The 12,629-nt window shown below is 38.8% G+C and overlaps 1 protein-coding gene across 1 annotated transcript in view; it reads right to left on the reverse strand.

The window, feature by feature from the left end:
• Nucleotides 1-7,750: 7,750 nt before the first annotated feature.
• The window catches only part of LOC148817211 (neural-cadherin), a 94,925-nt gene continuing 90,046 nt past the window's right edge, over nt 7,751-12,629 (reverse strand). The window contains exons 32-33 of the mRNA XM_088938706.1: nt 11,419-11,573; nt 7,751-10,396 (exon numbers count right to left, since the gene is read on the reverse strand). Coding sequence (XP_088794832.1) covers nt 9,968-10,396; nt 11,419-11,573 — 584 coding nt within the window. The 3' untranslated portion in view covers nt 7,751-9,967. The remainder of the gene's footprint in view (nt 10,397-11,418; nt 11,574-12,629) is intronic.

Below are 12,629 nucleotides of genomic sequence, written 5' to 3' on the forward strand. Positions count from 1 at the left end.
TAGCTGTTCTGTGGAAAAGACATGCACTTTACAGTATAATACTGGTATTATAACTGAACATCAGCATTGCTATGAGTATAGGGGTCACTATATAATCACTATATTTTCATTAATGCAAATTGAAGTTGTGTATGATAACCTTGCTGAAACTGGGTCTCATGTAAACTGTTTAAGAGGAGACCTGCTGAACTGTGATCTCATACTGTATATCCAAGATTAATAACACTTGACAGCTCTCTGCATTTGAAGCTTTAGGCTGCGCCCTTGTCATTAAACCCACTGTCTGATGCTTCTGCAACTTTCTCCATTACCTTCAAGCACATTCAATTTGACCAAACTGCTGTCTCTCCCTTTCATTAGCAGTTATCTTGATGCTGTTTCCAGGTTCAAACTGTTGATTCTTTAGTATTACTGATTTGACAGTGACATCCATTAAATTCAACAGATACTGTAGGTGAGATGCATAATGTGTAGGTGGAGATAGGTAAGAGGTTTGGGGAGAGAAAAGGTATCATCAACTGCCATTACACTTCTGGTTTTCTGAAGCTTGAAATTACAGATCTGCCAAACATACTTTGTAGAAGTAGTCCCAGCAAGCAGCATTTCTAGTGCAGCAACAATTTTGTTGGTTATGCAACATCCATGAATGTGCAGGTGAGAGAGACTGACACATTTTGTATCCTAAAGATCGCTTTCTGCATAATACATGAGCTTCTACTCCAGCTGTATGCATTTATTTATTTGTTGTTCAATATTTCAAAACCTAATGAAAGTTTCAGAGTGTGATTAATATATGTAATGCTCATTAATCTCCATGGAAACCTCAAAACTGCAAAATGGCTCTACATGCACATTGAAAAATGTCTTGATTCATATCTTACAGCAGAAACATTTCATTGTCTGCTTCGAAGTAAAATTATAAAACTAATCTAAAAGGGAGAACAGCTTTTATAAGAGTTACTTTTATTTTAATCATTTAATTAATTAACATTTGTTTGAAACAATCCCAGACATGCAAATTAAATAATGAGACTACCTAATGTGTTGGAGATTGAAAAAAAGTCTTGGTATACACCACTATATTCCCAGTACACTTTAAACATCAAACAAAATGTAAACACACCTGTGGGATGAATTGTTTATCATATATCTTATCATGTATCAAAAAGTGTGATTTCTATTCAGTTTCCATATAAACAATCTTATTATCTCCATGCTACATTGGTAGCAAATTAGTCAGGTTTGGGAAATGGGAAATACCAACCTTGAAAAAGCTACCTATGAAAGTCTATAAAATGTGTATTTATACTGATGTTCTTTTTCTTGAATGCTCTGTTTTCCTACCACAGACATTCTCTAGTTTTTAAACCTTGGAGACTTTTTTTTCTCCCGACTTGATTCAGATTTTTCTCCCACATCTCCACATCAAATAGTATACTTCCTTCTTGTGATCGATCTGCTCTTTTGTGTGGCCTATCAACACAGTGTCCCTTGCCTTCAGAAAATAACAAGGTTCAACCACTGCCATTAACAAGGTAATGTTGCAAGGTTAGTTCTGGAAATGAATCAAGCTGCAAAGCTTTGTGGGTTCATTTTTCAAATTAAAATGTTTTTAGCATTCCACTTGTGTGTTTGGGAAAAAAACATGTTTTTAAAGCTGAACTTTGCTCCTGAGCATGAAATAATTGAATTAGTGGCAGAAATGACAGGAAACAAAAGCCTTGATGTACAGCATGTGAATACGTGAATGGGGTATCTGCCAAGACTTACTTGCTTTCACAAGATTGTGAAAGGAGATTGGTGTGGCTTTATGAACTACATATACACTTTTATCTACAATAACTGCTCCTGCATTGCAGCGTAGTATATTTCAGAAGTAAAAAGAATTATAATCATGGTTTAAAGGGTAATAGTTTGATTTGAAAATGAAAAACCTAGAAATTACTTGTCCGTAGTCAAACCTACCAAATTCCTTTTTATACATTCTATGTACACAGAGGGAAATGAATGAAATGTACAGTAGTTCTAAGAGGATTTTGTTTAGTCCTTTACAGTATATCTGACGTGTCTGTAGTTCTCTGGTAAATTAAGGTGATTCTGTCTCTGCATTTCTGTTGATTTTCACATATTTACAAGAAAGCTTTTCTTCATTTGTTACTTTAATACAAAGAGTTTGATTTTAACTTTTTTATACCACTGCATTTTAACATGCTATATGGTTATTGTGTAAAAAAAAAAACCACAACTAAAATTACTGAATTAAATTCACTAAAGCAGTACTAAAATTCATTAACAAAGTGCAATGTACTAAAAACTCCTAACAGGAAGCAAATCTACCTATGAAAACAGGTTTCACTTTCACAGTTTGTCCCACTTCCATGGATTAAACATTCAAAAGCAGGTAAGCATAATAAAAAATGAAGGCATTTTCAATAACATTATACTGATCGTAAAATTCAGTAAGTCTATTATGGAGCAGGTGCACTGACACCTAATTGCACAAACACGCCATTCGTAAGTTTGTTATGCAGATTTATCATTTATCATTAAAAGGGCTGATCAACAGAGGGTCTAGTGCAAAAGCCTCAGGCTAGTAGGATGTGTCACCACTGTTGGAAAAACACAAACTGCATCTGTGATGCAAGGGTTGCACCAGGATGCAGATGTGATCTCGTGGGATTCTGTCTCACAGTTCTCTCTGAGCCCTAGATCAGTGGTACTCCGTCCTTTGCCCTGGAAGACTGATAGATCCTCTGGTCTTTTGCTGCTGTCATGATCTTAATCGGAAGCTATTGGATTTCCATTTCCTGTCTGGGACATATTTACAGTTGTTTTCAGTTCTTAAACAGTCATATAGGATCTGCCCTTGGTATCAACCCTTGTATCCATCCAGTTTCAGAACTGTCCTCATTCAGGTATGTTGTCCCACATGTAACCAGTTGAACCTCAGGAGAAAGACAAATAAAACTGGGAGCGTTTTATAATTAGCCATTCCCACTGGTGTCTGCTCATCATAAATTGATCATCTATTGAAGAACTGTTTACAGAACTGTAATAAGAGAGCAAACTCAAGGAACAAGCTGAGAACAATCTACTACAACAGTTCAATCTTTGTTTTTGCTGTTTCCATTGTTTTTCTGCTAGCTGTAGAAAGCTGGTAAATCAAACTAAAATTCTGAGGGGAGCATGCAGAGAGAGTTCTGTATGTTGAAGTTGTTGGAACATGTACCCTATGCTTGTAGTAGAGTATTTTTGAAAGCAAGGTCTAAGAGAAAAAAAAAAATAGGTGAACGAATGTCTAACCGAGCAAGCAGACAAATTAGTAGCATCATTTATAACCAGTGATTAACAGGTCAGCTTGAAAGGAAACCAGAACCAGACCATGGACGGACGTGCCAGCTTTCATTTCCAGGTCCTCCCGCTGTTGTTCAACGTGTCCCGGTCCACAGGACCTCTCTTCCAAAGGGTTACAGGGATGTCATTCCACAGTGTAACAGGATTTCAGTTTGGTCAACAAACGTTCTGCAGCTAGCAGAAAAAAAGATGTCTGAACTATGCTAGTAGATAAACACCATCTGCATTCCTTAACTTCAGAGGGACTGGGGTTTATACGGAGATATATGTTATACTGAAAGGTCCCCCCGTAATACCTTCTCTGGTTACTTAAAAGGAACTTCAAACAGACGAAAACACTGCAAATAATCTTCTGTACCAAAATTACCCGTCTGATTTTTTTCCTACGAAATAATGATTAACAGAAGTGTAATGATGTCGCGTCCATCTCCCCTCCACACCACAAGAGAGCGCTGTGGGAGCAGTGTCATGACCGGACCATTACTGCTTTCGGAGCTGTAGTATATGCATGGCTCTGACCCTGACCGTGGTTTTGGCCTGTAATATAGGTGAGAGATAGTTGCGTCTAGTGAATCCAACCAAATTAATAGGTAAACAAGCACATTTACACATAGAAAAGTTGGTTATATTTTCATCTGCAAGCCTATTTTTGTTCTTTGGCTTTACCTTTCTTCTGCTGCTGCCAGAAATAGGTAAGTGCACGTATTTTCTTGATAATTAACAGCATGAAGATCTGCACCAAGCACCTGTTTGTAGGCTATAGGGAATGACGTACTGTCTGGCTTAATACAATGGATAAGTATTCAATTCATAGCTATCACATTCACCTCTCTCCACAAAGCCGGTGTTACACAAGAAGCGACCGTGTCCTGCGGCAATGTTGGTACTGTAAGTCGTGATGAACCTTCAGAAAGTGAGGTGACACTATCATTGATATAGCGCCTTGCAGTCCGGTTCAATTAACGATCGCATAAAGGGCACGCAGGTGTTGTCTTTACAGATGTGTCAATTCAGTCCTGATCCTGGGGAATCACACACTTGCCAGTTGGTTGCTCCCGAGCACTCATGTAATTGAACCCACAATAAACCTATTAAATTGGCTTAAATTGAACTCTAATTGTTTTCATTGCTTGGCATACAGTACATGACATAAAATTTCCAATTCCATAAAATTCGAGTGGAAAGAACTGGCAAATGTCCCACTCCAGCAACTTGTTCAATTAAGACTTCAGTTAAATAACTAAGCTCAGCTGGAATGAAAACCGTCAGGTGTGTGGATGCGCTATTACAATCAGGACTGGGGAACCCTGGACTAGCGTCTCTCCAATGGGTTGTGATCTTTCCCTGTGCCTCTCAAGTTATACACTAAATGGTGTTTAATAGTGCCCAGTTTAGATGTTTGCTGCAGCAGACATTCCGCAATACTGAGTGGAATGCTTTTTTCTTTTTCGCCTGTGAATTGACATCCTTTTTCTGCATTGAATCCAATAAATAGAGGGTTGTGTTTAGCACAACAATAAAAAGTGATTTAAAGTATTTGGTTGTGCTAAACTGTTACATGTAGACGCCTTTAGCTTATAACAAAATTCGTTACCAGATCTGTTAAAGCATATTCTATAATATCTGAAACCATAAGAGACTTCGTTTTTTAACCTTTCTGTTCTGGACTTTGATCTGAAAACCTGCTCCATAGAAGCTTAAGGGAGTCTCAGATGCCAAATACATTTCACTTTTATGCAACTGAAGAAAGGGTCACACTAGTTTTTAACCGTACTGTAGCTTGCCTACACTGTGCGTAAAGAATACACCGAATGATTAAAACCAGCTCTATAAAGGCCTTCATATACTGTGCAGGTTCTGTGTAATTTAATGGCATGCATCTCCGAACAGTCGATTGCACAGTGAAATACTACACGATGGGCTACAGTGTAGTTACATGCACTCAGTGAAGGGAGTTTGGAATTAGGTACAGTAATAATCGTAGAAAGAGAGTGCTCACCTACAGCACACACGGATACCGCATACAGTAGACCTACTTTTTTTCCGGTCCATTATTCGGGCTGTAACGTTTCTGTGGCAGCATCAAACGAATTTACCTTCCTTTAAATATTGCTTCTGCGTATTTTAATTACACGCTAAAAGAAGTCGATTTACTGCTGAAAATTTTAATTTCGGTTTTCTTTCTATGATTGACAGAGACAAAAGCTCACTGTTTCTGATTTATTGTACTCAGTTGCTTCAGTAGCTGTTGTGTGCAGATTAACATGCAATAGAATTGTCTTTTTGATGTGGAACAAGCAGCCAGGTGTCGAATTGTCCCGTTTAACTTTTGAGTTGTTCTGATCTTTTTTTATGTTTCCTAATTGACCATCTTGACTTATTTCACTCAAACTAAGCTGTAGTTAATAACAACGTCCTTGTAATAGGAGAGAATACTACTAGAGGCTTTGAGTAAATTGTGAATGCTCATTTTACTGTATATAGTATGCTGTAGCTCATGAATGTTTGTTTTTGCACGGTTTAAAAATGTTTAGGAAAAAGTCTCTTTCGCCTGAGCATTATTTTACATACAATTTTAAAATATTTATTGACACGAAAGACAAAATATTTGAGATCTTTAAGTGCGTGTTGAGTGTATAAAACAAAATATTTTGCAATATAGTCTATTAAATATTAAAACAAGAAACATTGCAAATAAGATTCCGTTTACTCGTTTGCTGTTACCATTTTTTTTTTACTTTTTAAAAACAGCATATTTAAATGCATACGGTTTTTAAGTTTCATGTGCAGAGTTAATTTATAGTAGCAGCTGGAAATTTCCTTTGCGGCTCTCCCCTGCACAGTAAGCTATGTCTTTGACTGTGTAAGTCAGCAGCTAAATTGCTATGTGCCTCCTCCCGGTTCGCGGCTGGATGGCATCTGATTGCGAGAAAAGTAAGCGGCGCTCGACGGTCACGACAGATTGCAATCTGATCGAGGTGATCGCACGGTGCAATAACTATGCGATCTACGGCTGCAATCCCAATTTACAGAAATCATAGAGTGTAATCAAAGTACTAGCTGTATCTTATACACTATTTCCTGATTAAGTTGGTGTTCACACGTATGCCACACATTTTTTAAAAATATTCAGTTACTCCAGTCCCAATGTGGGTGATAAAAATGTAAAGTTTGACCATAATTTAACCTCTAAGCATCCTAGATCACACGACACGCAACCGTATCAGCTATCCAATGAAATTAAGACATATGGCTGAAAATGGCTGTGCGTATTCCAGTCTCCACTCATGTGAAACGCGAGCTTTAAAGAGTACTTAGAGATAAGTTTCCCTTGAGGTTCGAGTTACAAAGCAGATCTTTTTTAACTTTGATTTCACATTATTGTAAACAGACCACAGATGTAAGATATTTATATCACCTTACAAGCTAAACAATGTTAGACTTAATAAAGTGAAACCAGAAAGTAAAAAAGCAGGAACTGAGCCAAGTAAAATAGGTACACAGAGATCATTTTTCAGGAGTGAACATACCGTAGAAAGACACTATATCATCCAGAAAGATTTACAACACTATTCTTCTTTGAAATCTACATATATTAGTCAAAACCGTACATAAGTCATACATAAGTGTTTGTTATTATAGCTCTTGAGAGAGACAGGAATCACGATATATGCCAGCAGAGTTCAGTGCAATTATTTGAGTGGTATATGTCTTAGAGCACTGTGTAGGAAAGTTGTTAGGTCACCAATCTGTTAGTGATGTGTGCCAATCAGGGGAGGAGGGAAGGTGGTTTAAAATTATTGCTGTGTTGAATGCAAATAGATCATGTGTATGTATTCGCACATAATTAAAAACAATACTGTCTGTGGCCATCCCAGTATAGGTGTAGGTGATCATCCACAATTTGATTTTTATATAAATTAATATCTTCTTCTGTGGCTATCCCCTGGCTACGAGACTGATGTTCTTCTTTGGAGGTTAGCGGTAAACCTGGAGGGGCCTGTTTTAAATTAATATCCAATATTCTGTTCATGTCATATTTAAATGTAAGATATAAAGACATATAATTGCACCAGTGAAGAAGTACACCTGCAAGAGCTTATAACAGAAATCATTCACTTTCAAAGCTGCTGCTGTGCTCCCCAGGGAAGCCACCATGAAGACTTCTCTAGTGAAACTGGAAATTGAGTATAAAAGATGAATGGTGTTGAAAGGTCTATGTACTGTAGCCTCTTGGACTCCAAAGCATCTGAGGTATCACCTGTGGAGTTCTAAGTTTATTGTATCCTGCAGCTGCTTTCTTCACTTGAAAGAGTCTTAAAACCTAACTTGGCATGGAATGGGGAATCCAGTGATCTAGCAATACATTGTCAATAAAACACACAAAACAAAGACACATAAACAAAGATATTTATTCTTTTTACAAAATCCGGTTTCGAAGTAATAGACGCCGCAAAAAACAAGATAAATACTCAAGGAAATGTTAGACATCATCATAAAAAAAGTACAGGCTGATCTCTGAAGGAACGAGAGGTGATTTACACGGCATCATTAATATCTCCACCACTGCAGGGCATGTTTTAAAGCTATCTGCACCAGCGTAGTCGTGTTGTAAAAATCCAAATTCATCCCCCCCAAAAAAACAGCGTGAAAATCGGAACGAAAGAATCTTTGCAAAATCGCTCGTTAGATTTGTGCCTTTAATCTCATGCCATATCGGAGAGCAGATTTTTCTCTGGAGCTGTGTTATTGCTATGTACAAATGAGGTAAAAAAGTGTAGCCATACATATACTGCACGGATAAAAGCCCCCTCTATAAAAAAGAAGTAAGGTATTTGCCACTGGAGGTACATAACTGACATATCTCAGTGAATTCTGCCTATTTACATGCAGAAAAAGATAAAGAAACGCAAGGAAAGCTCTTTACATTTTAATTAGAACTGGTTTTCAATTTGAGCTCTTCTTTTTTTTTGTCTAAATGGCTTGTCACCTTGTCAGCCCACAGCTCTCATGAAGGATACATTTCAAAGCATTTCATGTTTTGTAGATGAGAATGTTGTTTGAACTCGTGTTATCTTTAAAAACTTGGCATGTTTGAAGTCCTCAAATCAGTGACTTTGAGCAGCCTTAAACCAGCAGGCTGTTCTGAGTCACATGACAGCCAGCTATCAGCTGCTGTTTCGATGTTTCAGAGTGATTGCCTTTTGAACGCACTGTCACAACATACACACTTTTCTATAAATATGTAGAGTTTTATAATGCTACCTCTAAAATATGTATAATGCAGTATGTAGGCATTTTGGCATTTTAGAAGAGACCATAAAATATTAAAGAGGCAGTAAAGCTATAACTGTCTGTATATCCCTATATCCTGTCTTGGGTACTGTGTGAAAAATCATTGATCTGGTCATGAAAAAATACAGCTTTTCCATTCAGGGTGGACAAAAACATCTTTTCTCTTCTTTTTATAATTGTAACTCCAGTGTGTCCTCCAATGCACAACTGTGATGTGTATATGTTAATAAATGTCCACATACTGTCCACATATTAAGCATGGCAGTAAAAACGGCAAATAAAAGCCACACAACTTTTGAAAGTGCCTGATATGGTAACAAACAATTGAACCATCTCATTACTTTTTTTCAAAGGACTCAAACTTTGAGTATGTTGAATAAGCATTGTCTGTTCCACACGTCTCCTACAAAGTCCTTCTAGCGTATTATGTCTGTTCTCTTTGAACTGCAGAGGTTTTTTAGACCTGTCTTGAAGATCACTTCATATAAACACTTGTATTCTTCCCTTGATTGAAGTTAATTCGCATTGATCATCTGCGAACCTGAAGCAAGAATTTAGCCTGCTGTTGCACACTCAGCAGTTACCTTTATAGGAAGCCACGAACCTGCCTGTGGATATAAAGATTGTTTACTTAAGCAGCCTTTATTTCATCAGATGCAGTCTGCTCACTCTGAGCTTGTCAAATTAATGCATTTTTAATCCCAATGCGTGAATCAATTTTAAATACAGCATACACAACATGATGTGCTTAACTGTTCAAAATGAAAAAACCTCAAAATGTCCTTGAAATAATAACGGCTTTTATCTTTTCGCATAGCTTTTGCACCCAGTTAAAAATGAGCACTAGTGAATTTGGTGTTTTTGTGCCTTTTCGATATATACAAGCTGATCTTTAGAGAAATGTGAAGAGAAGGAGAGAAATGCATGTTGAGGAATGAATTGTTCATAAAGTGTTGAAATCCTTACAGTATCTGTAGGTGGACAGAAACAAAAGCCAGTGTCTTTGCAATAAAATGTGTTAAGTAGTGAAGTATCACCATGTGTGTATGTGCATTATTATTCTTTGAACACATGTATCATGTTGTCTCATGCCCTTATTTTTCATATTCCCTTCTTGACTTTTACAATACATGTCAGAACGAACGTGCCTTTCCTTCTGAAATAAGCAAGTCTTTCTCAGCTAATCCAGACAAAAAAAAAAGCTATCAGGGAAGAGCAGTCTTTAGGAAATCTGTGCTTGGAGGGTATACTGTACCTCACACTTTTTGGGGGAGGTACCCTGAACAAGCATCTTCTTTGTCTTTTCACAAGGGGGTGCTCAAATGTCACTGGCTTCTGCTCTTTCGTAAAGAGCTTTGAGCTTCTCGAACCTGGGGCCCCACTCTTTCAGGTAGTCGTAGGTCTTGTCCTCCTCCAGGCCAGCGGAGCTGAAGGAGCTCAGGCTCCCAGCCAGAGAGCCCTCCCCTTCGGTGGAGTAAACCTGTAGGGAGTCGAAAGGGGGGCACTCCTGATGCTGGTCTGCGTCTCTGATGATCTCGCACAGGTAGCGCGCCAGGTCCTGGCTGGAGAAGGACAGGTTTTTCCGGGAGGCGCTGATAGCTCCCTGTGGCTGGCTTCTTGTGGGCGGCACGTCTCTCCGCAGGGAAGCTTTCTCCTGGTGGTGATGCCCACCTCTGTGCCGCGTGTATACAGACTGGGCTGGGCTAGGCTGGAGAGATTTCTGCAGCTCTGCCATGTCATAGGCATTCTGAATGAACGACAGAATACAGCTCAGTTTTAGAAGCCCCAGGGCAAGGAATGCAATGTATTGTGGATGATTTTTATTTGAAGGCTGCACTGTCTACAGTATATATATATGTGTGTGTGTGTGTGGTACATATATAAAAATAAAACTGAAATCGTAAAAGGTCATTTCAGAAACTTTTTTCCCGATAGCCTCATTAACAAACAAGCAGTCCAAACTGCAGTTGTTGCTAACGACAGTTCTCCCTAACAAAGGAAATCAGAAATCTTTATTAAATGTGCATTAATTTGTGAATTTGTACGTGTGAAACTGATGTCTGACTATGTCTGTTCCTGTTGATCCCCAATGATAGTTTTCTCTTTACCAGTTTCAGCAGTGGGGTTCTATTTTACTGTTATTCTGAAGGGTGATGTTGCAGCTGTCACATTGCCTGTGCTATACCTGTCATGATCTGGTTTTAAGATCCCATCCCCATAGATGTTTAGAGAGAAATGAAGAGATTTTGAAGTAGGTTTTGACTTACAAAAATAGTAGTACCTTTTTTAATAAAAAGTTGGATTAATCAATCCAATTAATAAATCAAAAATTAATCAAAGATGGGTGAAAGAATACTGTTGCTTTTTAATAACAGGACACATTGATTCCAATAATTACAGTTGTAAGGCAACATTGCTAATGGCCACACCATCATAAGACCAGTTGATAGAAATATTGAGTATTATCAGAAGCAGTGTAAACCTCTCAGGATTATTTTACTGTACCCAAACGGTGTAGGTATATATTATAGGGCAAGAAAGCAGTAGGAAAACAGTGAAAGTAAATCAGTCTTCTGTGAATGCAGTCTTGTCTAACATTCTAAGGTCTAAATAAGGATCACAAGTACTGACAAAGCTCCAATAGAAGGAGATACTGTAAATACAACAGTGTATCATGCATTGCTATGGAAACCAGTCCGTGCCTCAGTGAAAGAGCCAGTGCAGATGGCCAACCCTCGGGTCAGTAGAGCGAGGCGTGCCGGCTCTCACCTGGTCCTGCTCTCCTCCTCCCTCCTCGTCATAGTTGAGCACGTTCTCGCGGATGTCCTCCCAGCCATCGTGGTGGGCGGACACGTGGTACACACCTTCCTTCAGTCCCTTGTAGCTCTTCCAGCGGGTCCACAGGAAGATACCGAGAAGCAGCACTGGGTTTGCGAAACGGGAATGGGAGGGAAGAGTGGTGAGAGTCAGGAAGAGCTCACTGCAGGCAGCCCTGTGCGCACTGGGGAAGAGGAGGGAGTCTGTCTGCTCTCGCTGCTACTCAGTGCAGGTCCACTGTCTCTGAAGCCACATGGGATTGTGAAGCTGAGTTTAAGAGCACAGAAACTAACATCCCTTCATTATCGGAGAGCTGGCTATTTCAGATAGGGGTCTCGGGAACCCAGAGCCTGTCATGGACACGCAGGGTGCAAGGTGGGAGGCTTGTGAACAGAACCAGCTCCCCACAAAGCATCATAAGGCAAACACAATTTAACAAGTTAAAAGGGACAATTTACGAGATGCCACTTAAGCTCGCCAGCTTGTCTGGGGCACGTTTGAGGAAAGCAGAGAACCCAGAGAAAGCCTATGTGGCCATTGGGGAACACGGAAGACCTACTGTACCAGGCTAGAATCAGACACAAGAGCACTAACCTTATACCAACATACCAACCTAAGAAGATAAAATGCCAGTTAAATTTTATGCCTACGGTAAACTGAATATTACTGCCTCTTTACCATGAATAGCCAAGAAGTAATCTTGAGATATTACATTAATGTAATACACACAGATCTTCGTTCTCGACCCCTGCCTCCAATGAGATGAAGTAACCTGGTTTTCAGTATTACTATTTGATTTGGAGTAGGCATTGCAAATTGCTGTGTCAAATTAATTGTCATCACACAAAAATCAGCTTTAGGACTAAATGGAAAAGGTAAATAATTACAATGAAAAGTTAATATGAAAATTGAACCGCAATTTATTTTTTTTAAATTTCATGCAAAGACAAAGTATATTGTCATACTGGGCTAAGTAATTAATAATATTGAATTTTGCCGAGGCGTATTGCTGAGATGACAAGCTAATTTCAGTCATTTCAAGGGCAACATTAAACTGATCTCCTGTTTCCAAGCATTCGGGGGATTATTGAGGCAGATTTTCCCTCTCTTTTCCAAGCCAAATTTGCAACACATGTTCCTTGCCCATTGCGAGCTAAATAATG

This window comes from Atractosteus spatula, chromosome 21 (genome assembly GCF_055471065.1).
Source record: "Atractosteus spatula isolate fAtrSpa1 chromosome 21, fAtrSpa1.hap1, whole genome shotgun sequence".
Taxonomy (NCBI): domain Eukaryota; kingdom Metazoa; phylum Chordata; class Actinopteri; order Semionotiformes; family Lepisosteidae; genus Atractosteus; species Atractosteus spatula.